The sequence below is a fragment of the Apodemus sylvaticus genome, chromosome 6 (genome assembly GCF_947179515.1).
Source record: "Apodemus sylvaticus chromosome 6, mApoSyl1.1, whole genome shotgun sequence".
Taxonomy (NCBI): domain Eukaryota; kingdom Metazoa; phylum Chordata; class Mammalia; order Rodentia; family Muridae; genus Apodemus; species Apodemus sylvaticus.
The window spans coordinates 113,806,744-113,832,941 of record NC_067477.1 but is presented as its reverse complement, the minus strand read 5'-3'; the positions used below and the strand labels follow the sequence as shown (position 1 = coordinate 113,832,941).

General features: G+C 41.3%; 1 protein-coding gene across 6 annotated transcripts in view; it reads right to left on the bottom strand.

Annotated features, from left to right (window-relative positions):
* Ncoa1 (nuclear receptor coactivator 1) overlaps positions 1-26,198 on the bottom strand; it is a 213,475-nt gene that overhangs the window by 4,779 nt on the left and 182,498 nt on the right. For all 6 annotated transcript variants that reach the window (XM_052186173.1, XM_052186176.1, XM_052186177.1 and 3 more), the window contains 8 exons: positions 23,126-23,243; positions 20,791-20,959; positions 20,270-20,584; positions 16,788-16,889; positions 14,169-14,571; positions 9,217-9,391; positions 5,026-5,209; positions 801-890 (listed from right to left, as the gene is read on the bottom strand). In XM_052186173.1, coding sequence (XP_052042133.1) covers positions 801-890; positions 5,026-5,209; positions 9,217-9,391; positions 14,169-14,571; positions 16,788-16,889; positions 20,270-20,584; positions 20,791-20,959; positions 23,126-23,243 — 1,556 coding nt within the window. The remainder of the gene's footprint in view (positions 1-800; positions 891-5,025; positions 5,210-9,216; positions 9,392-14,168; positions 14,572-16,787; positions 16,890-20,269; positions 20,585-20,790; positions 20,960-23,125; positions 23,244-26,198) is intronic.

Here is a 26,198-nt window from a genome sequence, read left to right as displayed (position 1 = left end):
CACAACAATTTAAGTGCATGATTCTGTGTGCTTCTTTAACAGGTCCCAAGAAGACTTTGGTAGTGGGAAGATCTCTCTAGCTTTGTGAATAATACACATAGTTAAAGGTCCTCAGGTTCCGTTTCTTCATCTGTGAAGGAAAGGAATACTGCAGCCTCCACAGCTACAATGGAAGGTTAAATGAGATAAGGCCCACTGGGGAGAGCATGGTGCCCTGCGAGTTGTAAACGTTACATGAGGATGTATGTATTTTTATGTCTCTCTGTGTACCCTGAGGCCTATGTTAATATTGAGAGACTGAAGACTAAATGAGTTGCCAAAGTGAATTAACCCTACCCCCAAATTTAGAAAAGAGACCATCTTGATATTTTGTGCTGTTCAGAAGCACCTTGCTAAGGAGGTACAGTGCAGAGCAGACAATGCTTTATCTCAATGTACTGAAATATTCTAAGATCTTTGCTTACAGCATTTTAGAACACTGGTTTGCAGAGTTTGTATCACTGATTAGTGGCCACATCTGTGATTCCACTATCTGACCCGGGAATTAAGTCCTTTGCAGCTTATCTCATTTAACCTTCTCACGGCCCCGTAAGCAAGCATCTCGACAAGTCTGTAGTCCTACAAAGCTCAAGAGAGGTCTTTAAAATCCCACAGTGCCATGGCTGGGAAGGAAAGAGCCAGGGGGCACACCCACATCTGACTTCCAGGGATCAGCTCTTAACCATGTCATGTGATGTCCTCCTCGCATCCAGAGTGATTGCATCTGCCAGCTCTGCACTAGGATTTCCTTTCTTACTGACCTGGTTTCCATCTGCGTCTGTTTTGAGAAGGTCAGTGGACGAGAGCTGGTTGCAGTAGAGGCCTGTGTGTCTCAGTGCTGGATCATTCATCTATTAAGGATAAACAAAAGACCAAATTTTCAGCTAGTTGTTTAAGCTGAAAAACCACATTCTTTAATCAGACAGAAAAGTTCTAGGAGGACTGCCAGCTTAACGGCCATTTATCACACTGCCATGAGGCAGACAGAAGCTCCTTTGTGGGTGGAGACTACGAGGAACTTCGAGATGCCAGGAACTTGGAGATGCGGTGCTGCTCTTTTGCTGACCTAGGTGTCGGCCTGGAGTGCTCAGCTTGGGAGAGTTGTATACTTTTCTGTATTCAAATAATTGACATGAAGAAAAAGCAAATTCATTCTCTCTCTCTCTCTCTCTCTCTCTCTCTCTCTCTCTCTCTCACACACACACACACACACACACACACACACACACACACACACACACACTCAGGCTGATTCACCACCTCAGCTAAGAATCAGTAACAAAGGTTGGAGAGATGGTGAGCTACTCTGGAAGAGGACCTGACTTTGGTTTTTAGCACTCATATCAGGTGGCTCAACCCATCTATAACTCTAGTTCCAAGGGAGTCCAATACTGCTGCAGACAATTGTACTTATATGTGGGTGCACATACCCACATGAATGCACGCACCCAGACACATACACACACACACACACATACACACACACACACTAAAATAAATCTTAAGAATCAGTAGCAAAGATCAAATATTTATACCACTGTCTAAATTCACCAAAACAAAAACACAAAGGCATTTTAAGATATCAGACAAAGGCAATGCAGAGCACTGTATCTCTGAGATCTGGAAAACTATGGGGAATTTACTATTGAGAATCTTCTAGTCTATAGTTGAGTAGGCTCCTTGAATTTAGAAGCTGTTGGAATTCACAGGACAGAATATCAAAGAAGAAAAGTTCAAAGAGACAGGTCTAAAGCTGTGCAAGGTCCTCTGGTCTGTGGCTCACAGTGTAGAAGAGAGAGGCGCCTGAGTAAATAACATGGGGTGACCCTGGACACCCACAGAGGGCTGGGACCAGAGCTCCATCTCAGCAGCCAGAGTGGAAAACTGCCAGACTCACGAGGAGGCAGGAAACACGGTAGAGCCTCACCGCTAAGGCAAGAGTGCATATAAAATAAACACCGCTTTATATGCCAAATAAAAAAAAGCAAGGCCTGAAAGGATCAAAGCACTTCCAGGAACTTAACTACTTCCCATAACAAAGATCAGAGATATTTGTAAAAAGATAGATGGTAAATTTCATAGTCTTATTATGTTCAACAAAAAAATTACTAGTCATATAAAGAACAGAGAATTATGAGTCATAATGAAAAAGAAAACCAATGAACTTCCAGAGCAGTTCAGGTGATGGGACTTGCCAGGAGAGGTTTAAGATAGTGGTTTTGCACATGTCCAAGAAGCAAGAGGAGCTCTTCCTTTGCCATTGCCACCTCCTACAAAGGGAGAGGCTGGGAAAGCTCAAGGTTCCGGTTCTCACAGAACCCACAGCCCTGCCTAAGGAAGGCACTGCAGGCAGAGGTGCAGTAGATGTTAACACGGACAGTAGTCAGGAGGGCTGAAGGCATCTGTGATGGTCTGGCACTTGAACTGTGAAGTCAGTAAAGCCTTAAAAGCACGAAGCCCATCTTTGTGCACTGTGTCCAATCGTGATGAATACCAAACCAACCAACCAAGGCTGATGGCAACAAGAAACTCCCCCCAGGGGGTAAGCTTCTGCAAAATTGATGGAGGGAAAGCCCCAAGAAATGGTTGCTATAGCCAAATAGTGGATAAGGCTTGTGGCAAAGAAGCTTAAGGCAAGGTTGTAATTAAAGAATACTTCAAATTCAAGAAATGAAATAATGAAAAACCTGGCTCATTCAAAAAGGAGAGATGGCAAGATGACTCAGTTTCTCATGTAACTCAGATAACAGGATGACTCAGCAGGTAAAGGACCTTCTGCATAAGCCCAATACCTGAGAGCCATCTCCAGATCTACATACAAGCTGAAGGAGGGAGCTGACTCAGCAACTTAAGAAGACAGAGCAAAGATGAATGGTACATTAGCAATTTAAAATAGAAAAGATTCATATATAACATCTAGATATTGAAATGTCTGAGATAAAAAACATACCAGACAAAATTAACAGATTAGATAATAAACATCAGTGAACCTTAAGCTATGGAAATAGAAAGTATTTAAAACAAGCACAGAGGGGCCTGCAGATACAGCTCAGCTGATTAAGTGCTTGCTAGGGTACATGAAGCCTTGGACTCAATACTCAGCACCACCTAAAAAAAAATCAGATTTTGTGGCACATGTATGTAATAACAATACTTGAGGAAGCAGAAAGATCAAAAGTTCAAGGTCAGCCTGGGCTATAGGACCCACTCACCTTGTGGTGTGTGTGTGTGAGTGTGTGTGTGTGAGACTGGAGGGAAGGGGTAGTGACAGAAAAAAAATATGATGAAAATTATATATTCATGGACCAAGAATCTAAATAAGTCCCAAGAATAGGAAACAAAGAAAAGCACAACATAATTACTGAAACTCCATTACAAAGAGGATGAAATGACAGTAGAAATAAATCCCCCTCAGAATGAGCTGCAAGGCAGCAGCTTTAATGTTCTGAAAGTTAGCACTGCCGCACTGGGACTTGGGAAAAGTATTTCCAAAGAGAACGCAGGAACAAAGATGTATAAAGCCAAAAGACTTGGCAGCAGACTTGCACCACGAAAAACACTGTAGGAAGAATGGAATTAAGCCAGACAGGCAAATACAGAAAAAAATTACTTAAAATTTAAAGACAGTTGACTGTCTGAGGACTTAATGAGCATGTAGTGAGGTCTATGTGACATATGCAGAAACAATAGGAGTGCTAACATGGAAGGGCTAAGTGGAAACACTGTTAACAGCTCTGATGGAGAATAAGCCAACAAAGGAGACACAACAAAGAAACATTCAATTATACATTCACAAAGTCAAAAAGAGGACAAAGCAAAAAAAAAAAAAAAAAAAAAAAAAAAGATGGGCTACGTAAACCCAACCGTACCATGGGACAAGGTGGTGTATCCCTTTAATTTCTGCACTCAGGAGGCAGAGGCAGGCAGATCTCTATGCATTTAATACCAGCCTGGACTACATAGTGAGTTCCAGGCCCAGCGAGGCTAGTGAGACCCTGTCTCAAAACACAAAACAAAACAAAATCCAATCATACCAATAACCACATTAAATATATATGGAATAACCAATCTAATTAAAAGGCAAAGACTGTTGAATTAAACAAAAAGGTAAAAAACAACTACATAAGGAACACCTGTTAGATATATTTTTATCTAATTCATGTTTTAATTTAATGGAGCTAGTGAAAAACCTAATCTAATAATAACAAGGATTAAAAATAATCTGATTTTGTTCCTTTGTTTTGCTACAAGATATAGATCACAAGATAGGCATTGAAGCACTGGGAGGTAGAGGAAGGAGTTGAAGAACATCCTCCTTCACAGAGACAACTGTAGGCTAGCCTGGACTACATGAAACCTTGTATAAAATAAGTAGGTAAAACAATATAGATTATTCAGTTACTAGGTTCTGTTTCCTTAGGCTTACTATGTAATTTCTGGGAAATAGGAATTCAAAACAGAAAATCTATAGAAAAGATAGCCAGTGTTTGTGTGTATGTATTCTATAATAATATTCTATAATATTCTGGGGAGGGGGGGGTGTCAGAAGACAATTTGCAGGAGTCAGTTCTCTCCTTTTAACATGTGGGCCCTAGGCATCCCCGGGACTGAACTCAGGTAGTCAGGCTTGGCTAGCAAGCACCTTTACCCACTGAGCCATTTGTCTGGTCCATTTCATATTTTTAATTTTTATTTTTAATATTTAGGTGTATGGGTGTGCACCACATACAAGCAGAGGCCAGAAGAGGGTGCTGGGACTCTTGGAGTTACAGATAATTGTGAGCCCCCAAGTCAGTGCTAGGAATTAAGCCCTGGTTCTCTGGAAGAGCAGCATCTCTTAACCACTGATTCCCTGTTCTATCTTCCAAGGGTGAGTAACAATCAGATGGTGTGAAGGCATAAAGAAGCATGGTTCTTGCGGGTAACTGTCAGCATACCTGGTTTTCCTTGGTAGTTGACAGTGTGGGGTTGTGTAGCCAGTCTTACCTGCTCAGAGCACACAGCATTCATCCCCGGCATCTGCAGAGCGCTCATTTGCATCTGGCCCATCATTGGATTCATGTTCTGAACGTTGGCGTTTGCACCTGCCATGGACACGGTGATGCTCATGTTGTTGTACACTCCTGGTTGTGCAGGTGCAGGCTGGCTCGGAACAGCTTGACTGAACACACTGTTAACTCAAAAACAAGCCAGGTCACATGCACTGTTCATGAACATGGGGTTAATGGGACTGGATTTTGTTTTTATTAGACAGAATTCCAAATAAAATATTTTACATTTTAAATACATGTAAGGCTGTATCTTATATATTAGAGCAGATCACAATTCAGGTACATTTTGAAATCTGCCTAATGGGCTTAATAATGAAATGGCTCATGTCGAGTTCCCTCCTCAGTGGTGAACATAGATAATTTTACATCTTTTTTTTTGGAAGCAACATATAAGGGCAGCTATGTTGTTTTCAGAGGGCTTGTTTTTTTAACTAACTTCCAAATTATTTGTGGTCAGGTTTTGGATTGTTCTATTCCAAAGATCTCAAATGTAAAATAAGTTTATTTTAGTAGTTAAAATAACTTGGAATACATTCCAAGTAAATTCAAATTGGAGCTTTATATTCAAACCCTAAAAATCCTCAATGACACAAATATATACTTCTAAAAGAAAACACAGTTTGTCTTTTGAAAAATTTAAAAAAATACCAAATATTTTGATCATTATTCACTCATTATTTCTGATTCAAAAAACGATTTTGCCAGTTGTTACTTATTTATTCTTTGTTAGCTCTCAAGTGGTAAGTAGGACTTCCTGACATCTATAGCTTCAGTCCATTAAGGTAATCATACTGAAATCAACAAGCCAAGAAAGTCTATTCATTATGGCTGAAGAAAAGTAGCAATTTCCTCCCCAAGTTAATTATAAAACACTGAAAATTATATGCCTCAGAAACAGTCAATACTGCATGTATGAACCTTTCAAGTCTGCAGTCTGTCCGCTTGTTAGGCAATGCTCCCACCACTAAAGGGGCCAACTATGTCTATGAACTGACGTTCCCTTTCCAACAAGAACATTTCACCTTAGATAGCATTCATTTGTCCCTTGATACCCAAGTCATCCCTGTGGGGAGCCAAGCTTCACAAGTTAACAATTATGGACGACCTAAGAACCTTAGTGACGTCAAACTGAAGAAAGCTTAGTTAGAGCTTAACTGTCTATCAGATTTACATTTGGAACTATATATTAGCTTGTGTTCCTTCAGACTCTTCTTAATTACACTTTACTTTCTTCCAAAGGAAGAAGAGAGACCCCTCAGTGGCCTTAATCACTGCTGTAGGTCAGCTGGCTCACTGGCACCTTAGGTCCAGTTCTCATGGACCTGTATGCCTGTCCACCTCCTGGGGAGGACCACTGTTTTCTTAAGTAGTGCTTTTATGTTTCAACCCATAAATAGAGGGGAGAAGAGAAAGATGAAGACACTGTTCCAGACTGGTCCTCACTGGCATTACAGGTTCATAACAGCCAAAGAGGTCCTTGTTCAAGTCTGAGAAACAACAGGGTGTGGCTTTTACAGCGGTTCTGCTCAGAAGCATTCTTGGTCTGTGGAGCTCTCCACATAGATGAGGGTGGCCCAGAGACAGCCCAGTTCTAGGACACATAGATTTGCTGAAACTATTAGAGTTCTGACATCTGCCTTGGGAGTCTGGCCACTACTCCGGCTATAGCTGAGACAGGAAGCTACAGGACAAAGTGTTGATGTTTGCCTTGTCATGTGTTAGGTGTAGGAGGTGGGTGGGGCAATGGCGTGATTTGTTGGTTTGTTTGATATAAGATGTGAAAACCAGAAACGTTGTTTTTCTGGACAACTAGAAAAATGGACTGTCATGTACTAAGATGGAGAAATGTTGGAGAAGATTAGTTAGGTTTGTCATGCTAGGTTTGTGATGTCTTTAGACTTCTGAGTCTGAGATGTCAGTTAGGCAGTTGGATATTCAGTGTGGTATTTAGGGAGATGTGTAGGCTAGAGATTAAACTTTACAGAATCATATAGACATTTGTTACAGCAAGTCTAGAAGGAGAGAGATGGTGACTGAGGACATGAATGTGTTTATAGGTGTGTGTGAGGGACTGGGGTCAGCTCGGGGTCCTCTTCAGAACTACCATCTTCTTCCTGTGAAGTGGGATCTCTCACTGACCCGAAGCTCACCTCTTAGACTAGTGTGGCTTGTCAGAGAGATCAGGGATGCTCCAGCCTTGAATTATAAACTGGTGCCAACAGTCCCGGCATTTTGATGTTTGTTTCTGGATTCAAGCTTAGGCAGATCCAGCAGCCAGCCGTCCCCTAGCCTCGGCAGTCTTTGTTTTTTAACAGGGTATCATGCAGCTTATGTTGGCCTTGTGCTCACTAAGTAACGGAAGTCCTGAACTCCTGACCATCATGACTCTTCTTCCCAAGTGCTGAGATCACAGGTTTGTCACAGTTCTTGCCAGGACAGTACTTATGAGGAAGAGGTCCTAGGCTGGGCCCCTGGGCTTGCGTGGAGGTCAAGGGGCAAATGATGGTCTCTAGCACCAGGGCCTAAGTAGGAGAAAAGTCACCACCAGTGCGAGAGCAAGAAAGGTGTTCTAAAATCCACAGGTGGAAAGAGCTTTACAAAGAAGGTAAATACGCCAAACTCTCTGACAGGAACTGCACCTGGTGCCACGGAGGACACTACTCAAAGAGTCTTTACCCCCACTGTGGGATCCTTACTCTGGTTTTAACATTTGTACATTTCTTGGTGGTGGATGAGCCTGACTGGCTCGACAGGGCGTGGGCAGAGGTGAACAGAGCACAGTCTTTTAAGGAATTAAAGTGCAAGGTGCAACAGAGACAGGTTAGTGAAACCTGTCAGCATGGCTTCCCAGTCGTTCCCCTTCCCTTCCTCCCCCTCATCTCTTTCCTTTCTTCTTTACTTCCTCCCTCTTCTCTGTCCTTCTCTGTTTCTAGGGCTCTACTTCAAGGCTTGTATGCGCTAGGTAAGAACTCCACTACTGAGCTATACTGCTAGCCACTCATATTTAAACTAAATGTGTAGGTGCCCCCAGTACGGAACATTCATCCCAGGGGTTCACTGGGGAGTTGCTGTGTCTAAGCACAGCAGAAAGAACTGGGAAAGGGGGCTGCGTGCCTACAGGATGCAATCACAATGATAGACCGCGTAGTCTCTGGAGTTGAGGAAGCTGGGACCAGAACGCACTAGGAGACTAAATGCTTCTTGCGTGTTTCAGAGATGGCTCCACTCCCAACCCATTTACACACAGTCTTTATTGAGAGCTACACAGTTCTCTCACAAAAGATTTCCTTTCTCACCTTTCAGTGAACTTTAAGAGAATGTGGTTTTATGTTTTCAACTTTAACTGCCTTACTTATTATATTGTCAGACTAAGTGGCTTCCCTGTCATCAGAACCAAGACACAACCAAATTAAAATCCTTATAAAAATCAAGTGATGTGTGAGAAGTTCAGCATTCAGAATTAAGATAAAAAACTCAGCAAGGTAATTTTATAAGCTAAGCAGGTAAGATGAGGCCACTAAGACCCCAGACTCCAAGAACAGGTGAGGCAGATGACTCAAGCGGCCTCGGGATTGTTGGGGATCTTCTGAGAGCTTTCAAACCCTCTGAGTGGAGTGAAGCTGTGTGCCTCTCTGCTCAAATGAACTCTAGCATTTTACTAGTGTGGCTTTAAGAAATTATCTACTCTATCAATAAAAGGACTTTCTTATAATTATAGAATGGAGAATTTATCCTAATCAGTGGATATCAAGCTTGATCTTTTGCTGTACCTACTGAGATAATAAAATATTTTCCTTTTGGAAATATTTTCTACATCTGTCCTAGAAAAGCTGTTACTGATGGGCTTTGGTCTCATCCCTCAGGTGTGTGAGGACTGTGGTAATAAGGCCAGAGCCACCAGACCCTCACACTGTAAATATACAAATTTGCCTAAAGGATGAATTGATACTTCATATATTTAACAATCCTATTTTCCTTTGCTGATAACAAAATTCAGTTCCTTCTATCACACAAATGGCAGTCAGCAATCTCTGGACTGTGAACATACAATCACCTTAAGGAAGCAAGGCTGCTCTTATGAGCTGCGGAGTGCCAGGATTCTCATACAGAAAAACTATTCCCTTACTTGTTGTTTCCCATGGCTCCTTGCTGCCAGGCCTTCATGTCTGGTGACTGGTACCCAGAGGAGGGTGGGGTTTGTTGGAGCAGAGAGCTTTGCGGAGGGGGGACGGGCATCGGCACCATGGATCCCCCAGGGCTCAGCGTCGGGGCAAAGCTGGCCTCGCCTTGGGGAACCAGTCCTGGAAATTGACACACATTAACTGATGTGAATACACCATAAATGTATCAACATCACAAAATAAATAATAATAATAATGATAAAGCACCTGCTATAAGTCATTTCGAAATTCCTTCTTTGACAGAGCAAAAATTAAGGAACAGTGGCCTCTTAACATTGCAGGAAATCTTAGTGCAAGTGGATAAGCAAGGACAGACATTTGGAAGGGCTTTTAGTTGCCGAGATATTTATTCACTTGTACAGCAGGACTGTATTTAATCTTTTTCTGTTTTTGTTTTTTTTTTGGCTAATAAGAATTTTCAAGTTCAAACAATGAACATATATAATAGTTTTCTTGTCAGAGTGAAGGAAACTTGACAAAGGAAAATAATTAGGCAAGAAAAACCCATTTGTGAAATGCAAAATCATCAGAATGTTGTCGGCCACTCCTTCCCAGGTTTCTGTGTGCTGTCTCCCTTTCCCCTCTTTAAATAAAGCTTTATTTATAGACACGGCAGTCACCGGGGCATCAATACTCAGGGGCCTTGGTGAATGCAGAGCTATGCGCCTATCACCACAATGCAGCTTAGGTATTGGGTCCACCTGACTCCTCCCTGCCTGTTGTTAGTGGACAATCCCTGTCTGTCTCCATGCAGACTCAGATCTGCAGGTGCCACCATATAAACTGTTCTTTGTTTTTGAGACAGGGTCTGAAGACTTTCAGACTGGCCTCGAACTTGTTACAGAGTCAAGGATTACCCTGAATTTCTTACCTTCTTGTTTCTACCTTCTGAACTGCTGAGATTGTAAGTGTGGATGCCACCATGTGAGGCTGGGGTAGGCCTGGCCTGTGCATGCTACGACAGCAATCTACCAATGGAGCTAAGGCTGCAGACTCACAGGGAGCCATCACAACACTGTATCTGGTTGTCTCTGTCTGGCCTCTTTCACTTAGCATGGCACTCTTGGGACTCAACCATTCGGAAGCATTTGTCGTTAAGTTTAGAAATATGCTTATTAGCAGACATCAATACAACTGTGTTAAGAAGCAATTGGTATAAAAATAGGATTTTATTTATAGACATTTTATTCTGTTCTAGTGATACAATCTCACTGTATAATATCTGTATTATAACACTGTATGTATAATCTTTGAAATTAGATAGTTCTCTAATTTTATCTTTCCTATAAAAAACTGTTTTGGATATTCTAGGTCCTTTAAGTTTCCATATACATTAGCATATATAATAAAGGGTAAGTTGTCAATTTTGCTAAAAATATCATGTTGAAATTTTGGATTGCAATGGATTATAGGATTAATTTCAAATGAATTATCAGGATTTTTTTTTTTTTTACTTTGCTTTAAAAAATTGAGCATTTTATCATTTTTATGTGCATGGATGTCTGTGTACCACATGCATGCAATACCCATGAAGCCCAGAAGAGAGTGTCAGATCTCCAGAGACTAGAGATATAGATAGTCGTGGGTGCTGGGAATCAAACCAGGTGCTCTTAACTGCTGAGCCATCTCTCCAGCCCTCACAATTAGAATATTGAGACAAGACATCTCTATGTAGTCCTGGTTGTCCAGGAACTCACCTTATAGACCAGGGCAGCCCTGAACTCGCTAAGATCCAGCTGCCTCTGCTTCCCAATAGTTGGGATTAAAGGCAGCCACCAAGGCTGGCCTACTTCCTCTGCTCTCCTCTTGTTATTCTTGCTTCCCTTGCTATTCTCTTCTTATGTAACTTTTAAACTAGCTGCTCAAACTAGCTACTCTATTTTTTAACCTATGCGCTTCTCTGTAAGTTTGATTTCTATTTTACTTATCTGATGTTATATATACTTCTATTTAACATGCGTAAATCTCCTTCTACTTATTTATTTTATATATATGATGAGTACACTGTAACTGTCTTCAGACATACAACAGAAGAGGGTGTCAGATCCCATTACAGATGATTGTGAGTCACCATGTGGTTGCTGGGAATTGAACTCAGGACCCCTGGAAGAGCAGTTGTTGCTTTTAACCGCTGAGCCTTCTCTCTGGTCCTTAAATCTCCTTCCAATTTACTGAACACACAGAACGCATTCATAGTTTTAATTCCTTAAAGTGACGAGTTTTGAACATGAAAGTTCCTACCTCATTCTAACATCTGTATGGTTTTTATTAATGCGTGTTTATAAATTATATGAACATACATTATATAAATGATAGGCCTTTTATCAATCTATAAATGATAGATTATATAAATGATAGGTCTTACTGTGCCATTTTATGAATGTATGCAATATACTTGGATTATATTCACTTCCTTTATTGTTCTCTCTTATTCCCTCTCTCTGGGTCCCCTTTGTCTCCTCAAATAATCTGGGTTGGGTTTGATTGTTTGTTACAGCTACATATTCCTGCTTCTTTGCCTACTTGGTGGTTTTAAAAGTCAAACTTCAGATTTCCTGAATTTTACCGTTTGAAGAGCTGTATATATATTTTAAGACAAATATTTCTTAATTGTTTCTGAGCTTACTATCTGGATCGTGGTTAGGTTATACGGAAACCTAAGCTCTTTGGGGGTGGGTCTTGTACCTAGAAATATCAAGAACAAGACTTGGGTTGGGACTTATTTTGCCCCACTTGAGGTAAAATAATATTCTATTTGACACCCATGAGTTTTGAGGTTTTCCAGACTCGTCAGAAGGGAAAATGGCCCCATGTGAACTCTGAACACTGTTTCTTCTAATCTTCAGGCTTGCCGCTTGGCCCCTGCTTGGGTGCACATGGGCTCACATGCATGCAGGCCGAGAACTGCAGTGGGACCCTGTGTGCGGAGTCCTGGCTTTCTCTGGGCAGCTCTCTCCTCAAGCTGTGCCCTCTGCACCAGCTCTCCTGACTCTCCCAGCCACTCTTGCTGGACACTGATTTGCAATGCTCTCTTCCAGACCTAGGACTGCTCTTCCCTGTTCTTTGTCTGACTCTGTTTCTCTCCCACGGAAGAGTGAATATGGCCACTGTCAACTCTCTTGGACTAAAGCAGGAGCCCTTAAAAATGTATTTCTCTTCACGTTTTGTTACACTAGTGCTTCCTGTTCTCTTTTTCCCCTAAGCAATTGTATCTCAAAGCTGAAGGCTTTTCAAGACAGATAAAGTTATAAAAGTCTAGAAGAAAAGACAAGCAGCTGATAATTTAGTATAATTCTTTCAAGTATTCTTCAGAAAGTCATGTATATTCTTAAAAAAAGATTTATTTTTATTTTATGTATATATGTGAGCATCTGCAAGTACGTATCTGCACCATGTGCATGCCTTGGGCTGCAGAGGGTGGAAGAGAATGTCAGATCTCCTGAAGCTGGAATAACAGTTGTGTGCAGTGTGGTTTATCTTGTGAGCCTGACCCTTTAAAGGATCCCCAGTTGCTAGCCAACTGGCCCTTTAAGGATTCTTAGCTGTTAGAACTGCTTGACCCTGTGACCTTCGGTGTTAGTTGCCTCTTGGATTTCTGGGAACAGGAGAGGTTGTAAAAAAGCCAGCTGAGTCTGAGAAAGTGGATTGTGTTAGCGAAGAGAAGGCAGTTGGTGCAGAAGATATTGTCAGGGGACAGTTGAGCTGGGAGAAGCTGAGCTCAGCAGAAGCTGGAACAGTTGGGAAACTAAGGGAGGAACTGTTAGGAGAAACGTTTGGAGGGGCTGGGCTGGAAATTGGGAGGAGGGCTGGCTAGGAGTTGAGAGACTGGCTCGCCACTTTATAGCAGTGAGCTGCCGTGAGGGTTGCTGGGAGCTGCACCAGGTCCTCCTCTGCACAAGCAACGAACGTTCAACCTCATGTGCAGTGCGGAGTCGGGGGTGGGGGGCTGTGTTCTGTCATTACACACACACACACACACACACACACACACACACAGGCCCCTGTACAGAACAGTCCATGGTGCTGCCACTCGAACGTTCAACCTCATGTGCAGTGCGGAGTCGGGGGTGGGGGGCTGTGTTCTGTCGTTATACACACACACACACACACACACACACACACACACACACACACACACACACACACACACACGTGCAGGCCCCTGTACAGAACAGTCCATGGTGCTGCCACTCTTAGCATCTTGTTTTAAATCTTTCTGCGTGGTTAGTCTGTCCAGAGATGTGTTTAACTTACTCTTATTTTTTCTGCAGGCTATAATTTCAAAAATACTTTAAATTTTCTGTGAAAGTTGTAATTTGTGTATTTTCTAAACTTTCTTTCACTTAAAGCTTAACTATTTTTAAAAAATATATAAATGGTATAAACAGAGTGAAAATTAGTGAATAAAAGATTAAAAACAAAGCTTCTATAAATCAGAATATTCACTGTGGAGGAAGTCATAACTTATTTGGCTACCAGTGGTCTCATCAATAAGAAGTCTGAGATATTTTGTAAATATTAATTATCCTTATATAAACTACCAAAACAAAATCATCCAGTGACTTAGAACTAATGTACTAAAACCTGCTAACTGAGAAGGATTTCGTTTGAGTAGATTTCACAGGGATACAGGAGAGAAAAATAAGTGAATTTGCTTTGTACATAAAATGTTAAAGGGCTTCGAGTCAGACATCTTTACAAACCCCGTAATTTACTAGTCTCAGCTCCTGAGCTGAGAAGTCTTCAAGCACTCAGGCATTCAGTGGTGACTGAAGCTGGAACCTGGCCTCCATGTCACCCTTACAGCCTGCAGTCCCCCAAAGCCAGGCAGCAGACACACATGCTGAGCAGGCAGGGGCGCCTACCCGTGTCAGAAAAGCAGCATGTGTCCGCTTACCTGATCCCGGATACTGGAAGACACTCTGCTGCATCTGAGGACTGATGCCAGTGCCAAACTGTCCTCCCATGTTCCCTGCCATGCCTCTGTTCACCATGCTGCTGCGGGGGGCCAAGGATGCCTCAGGATTTGCTGCCAGTTGAGAGAAAGGGCTGGTAGAAGCAGGTGGGGTTCCTGGATTTGTACCATAGTTTGGCGGGTAGGGGAACTGCTGTGGAGCACCCTGAGGAAGACGGGGGTTCCCCATTTGAACTGGGAGTCCAGATGAAGGAGGGATGTTGTTCCCAAAACTTTGGTGCCTCATGAGCATGGCTCTTTGCTGCTGTATAATCTGCCTCTGTCGATGTTGCTGACTGTACAACTCCCGTTGGCGCTGTGCCAGCATCTGAGCATTCAAGGGTGGCTACAAAGAAGGGAAAATAGCTTAGTTATTTAAATTATTATAATCTACCTATTCTGGAATGCTTATAGGATAAAGCCTGATAGTGTGGAACAGAATGAAATGTAGCAAACCATGTTACAAGCAAACCTAAAATGGAGGGTTCTGTGAGTAAAATCACAGGAGAAAAATAGTATATTTTGTTTTTTTAAAAATTTTTTATTTCATGTGTATGTGTGTGTACCACATACATCCAGGAGCCTGTTGTGGTCAGAAGAGGGTGTCAGATCCCCTGATACTAGAGTTACAGTTGGTTATGAGCCACCCTGAGGGTATGGGACATCAAACCTGTATCCTCTGCAAGAGCAGTCAATGCTCTAAACGGAACTGCTGAACCATCTCTCCAGCCCTTTAGTACATTTTATAGGCCACAAAGTAGCTAAGAAATGCTAGGATATTTATTAGCTGTTTAAACTCAAATTAAAAAACCTGTGTCAAAAAGAACTACATAAGAAAACTCAAAGTAAAAGTTAAGTAGTTTTGTGATACTGGACAAGAGAATCACAGAGAACCATGGAAACCCAGGGAAGCCAGAGAAGCTGTGTGTGCCGAGTTCCTAACGTAGGAACTCCCCTGCCTCTAATGCACGTCCATCCCTGTTTCTCGACACACAGGCTTCTCTGTCTTTGCTGTCTTCACTGGTGCACCCTGTTTAAATGAAAAAAGTATGATTGAAAGAGATTTCATTATTTTCAGTATTTCTCAAAATTATCTATAATAAATAGGTATGATCTTTATGCTTAGGAAAACTTAGTAAAGGCCATTAAAAGGAGGGAAACTACAAATTGGGAGATTCAGTGCCTAAAAATTATCATTTAAAAAGAAAATAATTAACTAGAAATAAGATCAACAGAAGTAAATGGAAACAGCTATTTCATATCATTAGGTAGCATACTACTCCTCTAGGCATTATGGCAAGTGGCTTGCAATAGTGAGGAAAGAGGTGGTGAGATTAGGCTGCAATCGCTTCTCAGGCCGTCTTCAGAAGGCATAATTTCAGACTGAGTCTGAAGCAGAGATACAGCCCTCTTAAAGTAAAATCTGCCGACTAGATGTTCTCCATTCGGAAAAAAACTGAACTATGGTTCTCTGACAGAAACCATGTGACATGCTAAGGGAGTCTGAGTTCTTTATAACCTAGTTACTCCTATATGGGGTTCAACACTGAGGTTTACAACTTAAAAGATCAAGAAACTCAAATTTGGACTCATAAAGATGCTAATATCTAGTTTTGTTTTGTTTTTTGAGACAGGGTTTCTCTCTGTAGCCCTGGCTGTCCTGAAACTTGCTCTGTAGACCAGGCTGGCCTCAAACTCACAGGGATCTGCCTTCCTGAGTGCTGGGATTAAAGATGTGTGCTACCATTGCTCAGATCTGTTTTTTTGAAGTGCCCTTAACCACAAAGCCATCTCAATAGTTTCTGCTGTTTGTTCTTATTTATTTATTTATTTATTTATTTATTTATTTATTTATTTATTTATTTGGATTTGTTTTTTTCGAGACAAGGTTTCTCTGTATAGCCTTGGCTGTCCTGGAGCTCACTCTGTAGACCAGGCTGGCCTCGAACTCAGAAATCCGCCTGCCTCTGCCTCCCAGAGTGCTGGGATTACACAGGTGTGTGCCACCACCACCTGGCTGTTTTGTTCTTTTTAAAGGATTTATTTATATATTTTCTGTATATGGGGATGCTTTGGGTACATGCACACCTGCATACCTTAAGAGGAATGGTATCCTGTTATAGATCAGGCAGTCATGAGGCACCACCAAGGTACTGGGAATCGAACTTGGGATCTCTGGAAGAACAGCCAGAACTCTTAACCACTGGCCTCTATCCAGTTATTTTTAAGTGTAAAATTCCATGACTCTATGTTATAAACAATGGTCTTACAGTAAACAAACCTAGAAAGTGTTGTTGTTTCAGCTGGCCAGGGTGCACAGCTTCATACTTGACCATTCAGTATCACGAAACAGTAACAAAAACAGTAGAATGAAACACAGAACCTTGGGCTTTAGACGAAGTATGAGAAAGAGCACCACAGACAGGCCAACCTACTTCAGAAGCAGTGCTCACCAGTGCCATTCAAAGCCGGGCTCTCAGGCAGCACTCCAGCAACACTCAGTCAGCACTAAGACACACGGCTGGAGCTGGGGAGCTCCAGCAGTGCCTGGTGTCTGCTTACCTGAGGTGTGATCTGCTGCTGCATGCCTGCCCTCATGTTCATGCCTACAGGAGCATTTGCTGCAAACTGGTTCAAGATAGCTTGCCGATTCTGGTGCATCAACTGAGGGAAATGGAGACAAGGAAGGATCACACGTCTACAGCCAAACACAGCATGGCATTATAAAGCAACACAAACTTTACTGATTATTGAAAAGTTTTAGTAGTGAAGTTTACTAACATCTCCCATTCAATATGCCAAAGGGCTAATAACTCTCACTCTGTATCAGAAAATGTTGCTCTCAGAACATTTAAAGGTAAGCTATACATATAAATGCACATATACAATATTAGTGTACTTCTGAAAGCATGTGAATAGTCACTTCAGGAAAGTATGACATTAGAAGAAAAGAAACAACTTTAGGTCTTAAAATATCAGGATGGAGCAGATGCGGAGAGGACAAGCCTGCAAGGCTGGCTGTGGGGGATACATGAATGCCAAGGCCCAGGCGGCACTGCATCTGAAACTAGGCTTGGGGAAAATCCAGCATGATATCATTAGCCAGAGAGAATTACGTAAGAAACAAATGCTCTGAGAAAATGGATTATTTATTTAACTAGAAGAAGTAATCACTTTAGACCCACATTTCCCAAATTGCTGTTCCAAAGCACATTGTTCTGTGGGACATTAATAGATGTGCCAGGAAAATAGCATTCTGTGCTGTAGGAAGTCCTGGAAATGAGGGTTACATAAGGCGAAACATTTATTTACTGCAGTAATGTTATGCGCTTTTAATTGGCCAGAGCACACTGTGCATCTCTGCGAAGGGGCAGCCTGCAATTTGTTCATCTTATTTACAGCCATCAATTTTGATCTCCGAGAATAACCTGTGGGATGCTGGCTTGGCAGGGCAGTCTGGACCAGGCTCGTGTCACAGGGCTACGCATCCCTTTACTTGATCTGACAACAATAGAGTCACCTGGAAGATCTCATTGTAAAGAATCTATAGATTAGTTTTTAAAAAATTCCTCAATATAATTTGATAACAGTAACAATGACATTATTACTATATGATTCTGGTGTTCTATGCAGTGATGGTGACCGACCCTCACACATGCTGGGCCAGCGCTCTCTTCCTGAGCTATACTGCAGTCTCACTATGTTACCCAGATCCATTTTAAACTGTTGGGCACCAATGATCCTCCTGCCCTGGTTTCCTGAGGAGCAGGTAGAGTAGGCATATGCCATGAAATTCAGCTCTGTGCTACTTAATAGTCATAAGTTATAAATTACACAAATGAATAATTATGGATATGTTTTGTTGAACTATATGTAAGAAGATAGCCTATTAGAGTTACACACACACACACACACACACACACACACACACACACACACACACATACACGCACACGCACACAAACCCAAAGCCCTGTGAACAGTGGTTACGTTTCTTATTGCCTAACAGTTTACCTTTTAATTCTGGATTCATTTATTTTCTAACTTACATTAGATCAGAAACAAAACAAAACAAAACAAACTTTGAAGAAAAATTAATACAATATTAAAGTTAAAGTAAGAACCCAAGTTTTGTGGGATAAGATAAAATATTCACCATCATTTAAAAATAAAGATGCTTTTATAATAAAGTCAAGGGACCCTTCGTACCCAAACCTATGAATGTACAATACTCAGAAGGCTATGGACAGGAGCATACATGTAGCAACATTCTGTTTTCTGAGTTGCTGAATGCTCCCACTCTGAACAGGGGTTTAAGGGCTGTAAAGGAAACAGCGTGAGGACATTCTCTCTGCAGTCCCTCACATGCATAATCTTTGCAGGTAATAATTTTTGCTTGTCAGCCCTCTGCCACTTTTGGAAGCAAACCTAGCTTTTACCTAAACTGAATATGAAACAATCTCATGAATTCAGGGACTCGGTGCTTGCTGGACCTCTAAGCTGAAACCACATTTCCTTAACTGCAGCTTGTAAGTTAAGCATGTGAGCATCTCTCTACTCTTCTGACTTAGTACTTAGCACACATTGTGTGCAGTGTGATTCAGTGTTTCCAGCAGACAGTCGAGTTTTGACTATTTAAGCTCCTTATACAATTTACCTTTTGTATTTCTTTAGGGTACTTAAGAGTGCACCCCAAGGGTGTCTAAGATGCTCAACATTTCTATGATGAGTTCCTTCCTGGGAGTGAATGACAGATCTGGGTGTGATGATGTACCCAGCTGCAGTCTCAGCCCTTGGTCAGCTGAGGAGGGAGAATTTGGAGTTTGAGGATAGCACAGGCAATACAGATTTTTTTTGAAAAGCTAACAAAACAAAAACAGAAACTGCAAAAGCACAGAGGACCCAGTCCATACCGACAGCCACGGAAGCAGCAAGTCCTTTATCATCACTGTTCCTTAGGAGCAGGACTTTCATTTCTCTTCCTCTCACTTCTTAACTCATTGTTGAGTAGTTTATTCTATCCTAGCACTTTAAATACATTCCTTTCTTTTTATTATATCATTTAGAGTTTTCCATTTCATTGCTTCTTGTCCTCTCTTCCATCACCACCCGTTTATAGACTAGAAATACATTTACACTGTTTATTATACGTGCTGAATACGATCTTATAAAGCTAGTACTCATTAAAGGCTACAACATGCCAGGCACTGTGCTAAGAGCTTGACAGTCTCTTACATGGTCCATATGCTTCTTTATGAGGTAAAGGAATCATCTGACTTTTCTCGCAGTCAGAACCTGTTACTCTTATAGCTATTAAGCCACACTGCCCTTCCATTTTTGGATGCGTGGGTTGAAGACGGGGTTGTGAGAATGCTGGACATGCCCTCTACCACTGTCCCAGATTTCTAATGCATCTTATTTATTTTTCTTCCTGAATTAGAACTGCTCTAACCAATTTCTTCAAATGCTTTCCTAGAATCTCAAAAAAATATACAAGGAGAGTTGAAAAACTGACAACAAGCAGAGCTGGTGTGTCCCACCATCTGCCTGTGGCCCTGTCTCTCCCTACTACAATCTTAAATATTTCAGGAACCACATCAATTCATTTCCTGTCACACAAGAGGTTTATATCAGGCACAAACCCCAGGCCCTCCAAAATGTTTCCTTTCTCTCATTCATATTATCACTAGATTTCAATCTGACCAACTTCAAATAATGAATTTTATTTTTTCTCAACAACTAATGGTATCTATTGTTCTATTTATAAACTAAGTTACAGTTCTCTTTATTTAGTAATTACATATTTAATCAAACTTGTTTGCATCTCAAAACACAAAAACTGTATTCCTTTTAAGCTGTGGGTTTCAAAGTGCTCTGCTCTATCAGCGTCCCTGAAGAGAAGGGTCCCTTACTCCCGTCCTAGCAGACCCAGGATGGCCTGTGGGTCTTTCACTGAGATCTGGGAATGGACAAGTGCCTGCATTGTCATGGAGCGCTCTGGCACCAACCTTGAGGAAGAGTGGGCCGCAGAGGTCAGCACTCACCTGCTGCTGTCCCTGTAGCCGCTGCTGCAGCTGAAGTCGAAGCTGGTTGGGTGCAGCTGGAGGTCTATTTAGCGTCTGCCGGGGCTGCATGCCCATGTTGGGCGAAAAGGTCCCTCGAGGAGGCGTTACTTGAACCGGCATAGTCCCCAGTGAAGGCTTCTGCCGGACCATGCCTTGGAAAGGGCCAGAGAGCCCAGCGGTAGGAGAGGGAGAGGAGTATGGCTGGGGATAGAGGGTGGGTCTGTCTTCCATCACCAAAGGTGGTGTTGCTTGCTGTGGTGGAAATCTCTCAGATAATACATCTAATCCACCTCCCTGTTAGGAAAGAAGCCAAAATAATTTATAAACAAAGTTCTGGCAACACATGAGATGTATGTCTACATAAATCTGTATGTGGGAGAAGTTATCTCTAGCAGGTCTCAGAACACATTCATTTGAATTCATGCTCTTCAAAAGCTCATCCCAAAGCAACCACTGCTTAAAAATCACTCTGGTGGCTCAGGCGACATCTGAACAAGCACCTGGACAAGTTTGTCGATCCCCAGCGCCCTGTCTAGCTCGGCCAGCTCCGTTTCATCTTTGCCACTGAGGAAAGACACCAGTTGTTCCAGAAGGGCCTTCTCATCGTTTCTTCCTTCTACAGTTGTTGGAGGACAGAGGAGCTCATCCAGTTGTGAGCTAATACATTGGCTATGGGAGCAGAAGACAAGAAAGGCAGGAGAAAATGATTTAAAGAATGTAAACACATATACATACCTGTATGCACAAATCCGGTTTTAGAAAGTTCTATTATGATGTTGGCATGAGTTCTAGTACAATGAAATACCCTATAGTTAGTGTACAGAGATCCAAGGAACACATTTTGGATATATTTGCATATGTGCCTATGTGGCATTGGCGTATACCCTCATATGTGCACATGAGAAGCCAGAGTCTGATGTTAGATGCCTTCCTCGGTAGCGCATCACTTTCGTCTCTGAGACATGGTCTCTCACTCACCCGGAGCTCACCAATTGGCTAGACTGGCCTCTGAGCCCTCGGCTCTGCCTCCCTGAGTTGGGAGTAGCAACGTGGTATCTACTGACTTCTGGGAATCTAAACTCTCGTCCTCAAACCTACAGAGAGTGTTTACCTGCTGAGCCCCTTCCCAGGGAAAACAGCAGTTAATGCACAGTTTGACCACAATTTCCATTCTTTTGTCAACTAATGAGAAATTTCCATATTCTTCCTGTTAGCTTAAAGAAATACCCTGGAAAATGAACTAAATATAATTAAGAGAAGTGCTTTCCCCCCCCCCCCCCCCACCCCCCTCGAGACAGGGTTTCTCTGTGCAGCCCTGGCTGTCCTGGAACTCACTCTGTAGACCAGGCTGGCCTCGAACTCGGAAATCTGCCTGCCTCTGCCTCCCAAGTGCTGGGATTACAGGCGTGCGCCACCACCACCCGGCTTGAGAAGTGCTTTATTAAAGGTTTATTTATTCAGTTATGCACTGTGTCTGTGCATGAGTAAATTTGTGTGCTCCATGACTGTGCAGACGTCTGCAGAGCTTAGGAAAGAGTGGCGGGTCTCTAGGGATTGAGTCACAGGTGGTTGGGAGCCACCTGTTAAGAGTACTGGATACCAAACCTGGGTCCTCTGAAAGAGCCAAAAGTGCTCTTAACCACTGGAACATCTCCTAGCCCCATAAAGATTCCTTAATAAAAGTAAAAAGCAAAAAAAAATCCGTTAATTTATTTTTTCAGATTTATTCTTTTATATGCATGCAGGAAAGTGTGTGCGTGTGCATGTGTGTTTATGTTTATATATGTGTGTGTTCCTACCTCCCTCTCTTTTCTCTCTCCTCTCTCCTCCACCCCCCTATGTCTTTCTTTCTTTGTCTTCCTCCCTCTCCCCCCTCCCATGTTCTCAGGTTTTGGAATTCTGCGTGGATCTTCATGTTCGTGTGGCAGTACTCTACTCGATGAGCCCTGTGCCCAGACCTTAGGTTCACTCGTATCCTATTGACTGTATGAATACCATTAAATACTGTGACTGAATCATAATCAAAACAGCAAATTTATTGTATGCTTTCAAAATTGATAAAATGATCTTGATTATATAAAGTGACTATTATATACAAACGAAATTAAGTTGAAAAACATTAACATGTTAGTAGTTCAGCCAAAAACCCCATCAAATTGCTCACTGATTCATGAAAACAGCATGCAGTCTAATCTAAGAAGACATTAATTGATGTATAAAAATTATATATAGAGAAAATAATATAAATATTATTACATTAGCAATATACAAAAAATTATTCTTCTTGGAAAAGAAAAGGGAAAATAGTTCAGAAAATGTCCTAAATATATTTATTCTTCCCTTGATTGACATGTATGAGATGTAGTCTGTGTTGTGAAACACAGATGCCTGTGCAAATTAAGAAATTAAACTCCACTGAGAATGGGAGCAGGTATATTTTCTTGACTTACATATTGTTGCTCTAAACAAAAGACAAATGATGGACAAATGACCCAGAGCTGAAAGTTTAAGGCGGCACAATTTGTACGGCAAGGCCAGTTTATCCACAGGAATACACGGACAGCAAAGCAATGCAAGTGACGAGATGCAGAACGAGGCTTGCATGCACACCAGTCTTGTGTGATTACAAAGCAAGCCCGCCTGTGGTCATGTGGTAAATGCTCTGCTAGATCTAAGCTCGACCACATCTTCTCACGCCATGCCCCATTTTAATTATACTCACATTGAGTTATAGCTCAAAATACTAGTGCGTACTGGAATCCAGTCCGGGGAGAGCAGCTCCTAGCTTAGAAGCTGGTATCTTTCAGTGTATAAAATACGAAGCATCTTACTTACTCTTCTGGTTTACTCTGATTTATTGCCGTCACAGTATTATTTGCCCATGGAATCTGATCCCCTGCTCCTGGTTGTCCAAACTGGTTATCGATTGCTTCTAGTTCTAGTTCAGGCAATCCTGATAGAAGAGAAAGGTTCACGGTCACAAAGGAGGACAAGGTGCAGGTAACACACTGTACAGAAGAGTAGGATTTCCCTATACAGTATTACTTATCATACTCATTAAAAAACAGGCTGAAACATGTTTTTTGAAACTCAAGAAAATAATACATGCTCTTTAGAAAAATTATCTACAGCAGCTTTTAAAAAGGTATTTTCCTTCTTGTTTTGCCTGTGTGGTTGTCTGTGTACTGCATGCATACAGTGCCCGAAGAGGCCAGAAGTGTGTCAAATCCTCCGGAACTGAAGGTAGACATGGTTGTGAGCCACCTGTGGGTGCTGGGAACTAACCTCAGGTCCTCTGGAAGAGCAGCCAGTGCTCTTGACCACTAAACCATCTCTCTAGCCCCATGTAACAGCTCTCTGAAGGTGTTATGGCTATCTGAAAACTATTTACAAAAGGGAAAACTGAAAATAACCTAAATCCCAGAAATTCTGGGACTGATGAATTAAGGTATGGATACTGACAACGTGCAGTTGAATAAAGGAGAAGAAAGTATGTTCTAAGACATTATATTCACCTAGATTCTATCCCTATAAATGTATCAATACTGATAGAAAAATTCTATGAGGCTCTCCTTATATATCTTTTTGGTTCACATTAAGCAGAGAGTGAGATTATTTTTCTGTTTATAATGGTTATTTGTAATTTCTAAAGTGAATACACTCTAATCCATCATTGTTGTGGGCTAAATTGTGTTCTTCTCCCCCAAATTCACTATGTAGAAATTTTAACATACTTCAAAACATGACTAACTGGAGACAAAACCTTTGATGAAGTAATTTATTGCAAACAGACCATTACTGTGACTCCTAATACACTATAACTAATATCTTTATAACAAAAGAAGTAAGGACATTAACATCACAGAGGGAAGATGGTCATTCCCAAGATAAGGGAAAGAGACTTCAGAAGAATCCTTACTCTGACCCCTTGGATTCCTAGTCCTCCTTACTGTGAGAAAAGAAAGTATGGTGCTTTGGCACAGCAGCCCTAGCTAACTAAACAATTTTTTTTTTTTTTTAACGTAAAAGGACCTTGGAGTTTGCTGCTTTTGTAGTCCTAGGGACTGAGGCCAGTGCCCATGAATGCTGGGCACTGAGCTGTATACCCATTATAGGCCTTGGAAGTTTAAGAGGAAACTTACTTAAGTAGAGTTTCACTTTCTGTAATCCTAGTACTCAGGAAGCTGAGGCAGAAGGATTGCCATAAATTTGAGGCGAGATGGTCTGTATCCTAAGCTCATGGCCAGCCTGAGGTACATAGATAGATTCTGTCTCAAACTAGAACCAAAATACAAACCCCAAGTCCCCCATTTTAATTATGAATGAGTAGATTTGAGAATGTTTAAAAATATACAAAACACACACAAGGTTTACTTTTTAACATAAAATTATCTTAACTCACACATACATTTACTTTCATTGTTTTTAGTGTATATGTGATTCTCTCTCTCTCTCTCTCTCTCTCTCTCTCTCTCTCTCTCTGTGTGTGTGTGTCTGTGTGTGTGTGTCTGTGTGTACATATCCTCATCTATGTAAGATGGGAGCTCAGAAGTTGACTTTGGATGTTTTCACTATCCTCTTCTACCTCCTTCTGTTTCTTTCTTAACAACAATAAAACCTACAACTAAAACTACTTTGGTTCACTTAAAAGTTTTGTTTATATAGGTTGTATGTTTAAAGGAAGTTTGTCTTCCTTTAGACTTCTTTCAGAAACTGCCTTTTATAGCAATTCATTAGAAGCTAGGAAATACACAGGTTTTCTGTTTTGTTGCGGGGGTGGGGGAGCCCTATTTTTAGTCATGCTTGTTTTCACACAGACATAAGTGAGTATATGTACTGTATGTATGTGTGCACGTATATTATATGTGTGTGTGTGTGTGTGTAAATAAAACAGGACAAAGATTATTTTTGGAGAGAAGCAGTTAAGTGGAGTTAAAAAAGGACACCCCCCCCCCAAGATAGCTAATAAAGCATCTGTATATACACATATAATGCCAATCTTTCAGATGATGATTTGCTACACTGTCCGTGACTCCGGGCTCCAGTCATTCAGGCTGTAATCTGGCATCAGGTCAACATACATTTCATCAACTTAAATCTAGCCAAAAAGAAACTCTGTATCCCCATTAGCTACAATGAATCTAGAAAAGGTTATTAAATAATTTAACAACTTTCTGCACAGCAAGGAGAAGGCATCGTCTTTCAGGAGATGGCTTTTGCCCAAGTTACTCTCTCCAGTGGCTGACCCAACAACTTCCCATTCTCACATTCACAGTTAATCTTCCTCAGCTGTTGAAAAGGAAACTTCTGGCTCCGTTTGTGTTATATCTGGCTGGATCTGTGTATGGCAGTTAGAGTGTCACTGTTGTCTTTTAAACATTAAGTAAATAAGGGCTGATTTCTTTAGTAAATAAAAGTTCCCATAAATTAATAAGAACCCAATAACCAAGTAGATAAATGGCAAGAGATTATAAAGAGATCACATAAAATCACTGAAAATGGTCAACTTAATTCAGAGTGATGAGAAAATACATAATTCAAAGTGCTGTGAAAGATACAGAAATAGGGGCACCAGTAGTGTACTTTGTGAGAAGGATCATTTGTACTATCTGCGTATCAGTCCTTTGATCCAGACATTTATATTTATAATTTATACTTAATATATAGTCTCGTAAGTAATAACTATCTCTACGAAAGGTTCCTCATTACAGCTCTGTAATAGTAAAAGATACCAGTCACCTCTAAGAGACCTTAACCTGCATACAGATACAAAACAGTGTAAATTAGGAAGAGCAAGCTATCCAAGGAAAAGGTTAACATATCAAAACAGTCAATATATATATATATATATAGTATGATCCTTTTTTTGTCAATATGTAGCTCAGGCTAGCCTTGACTTTGCTCATGT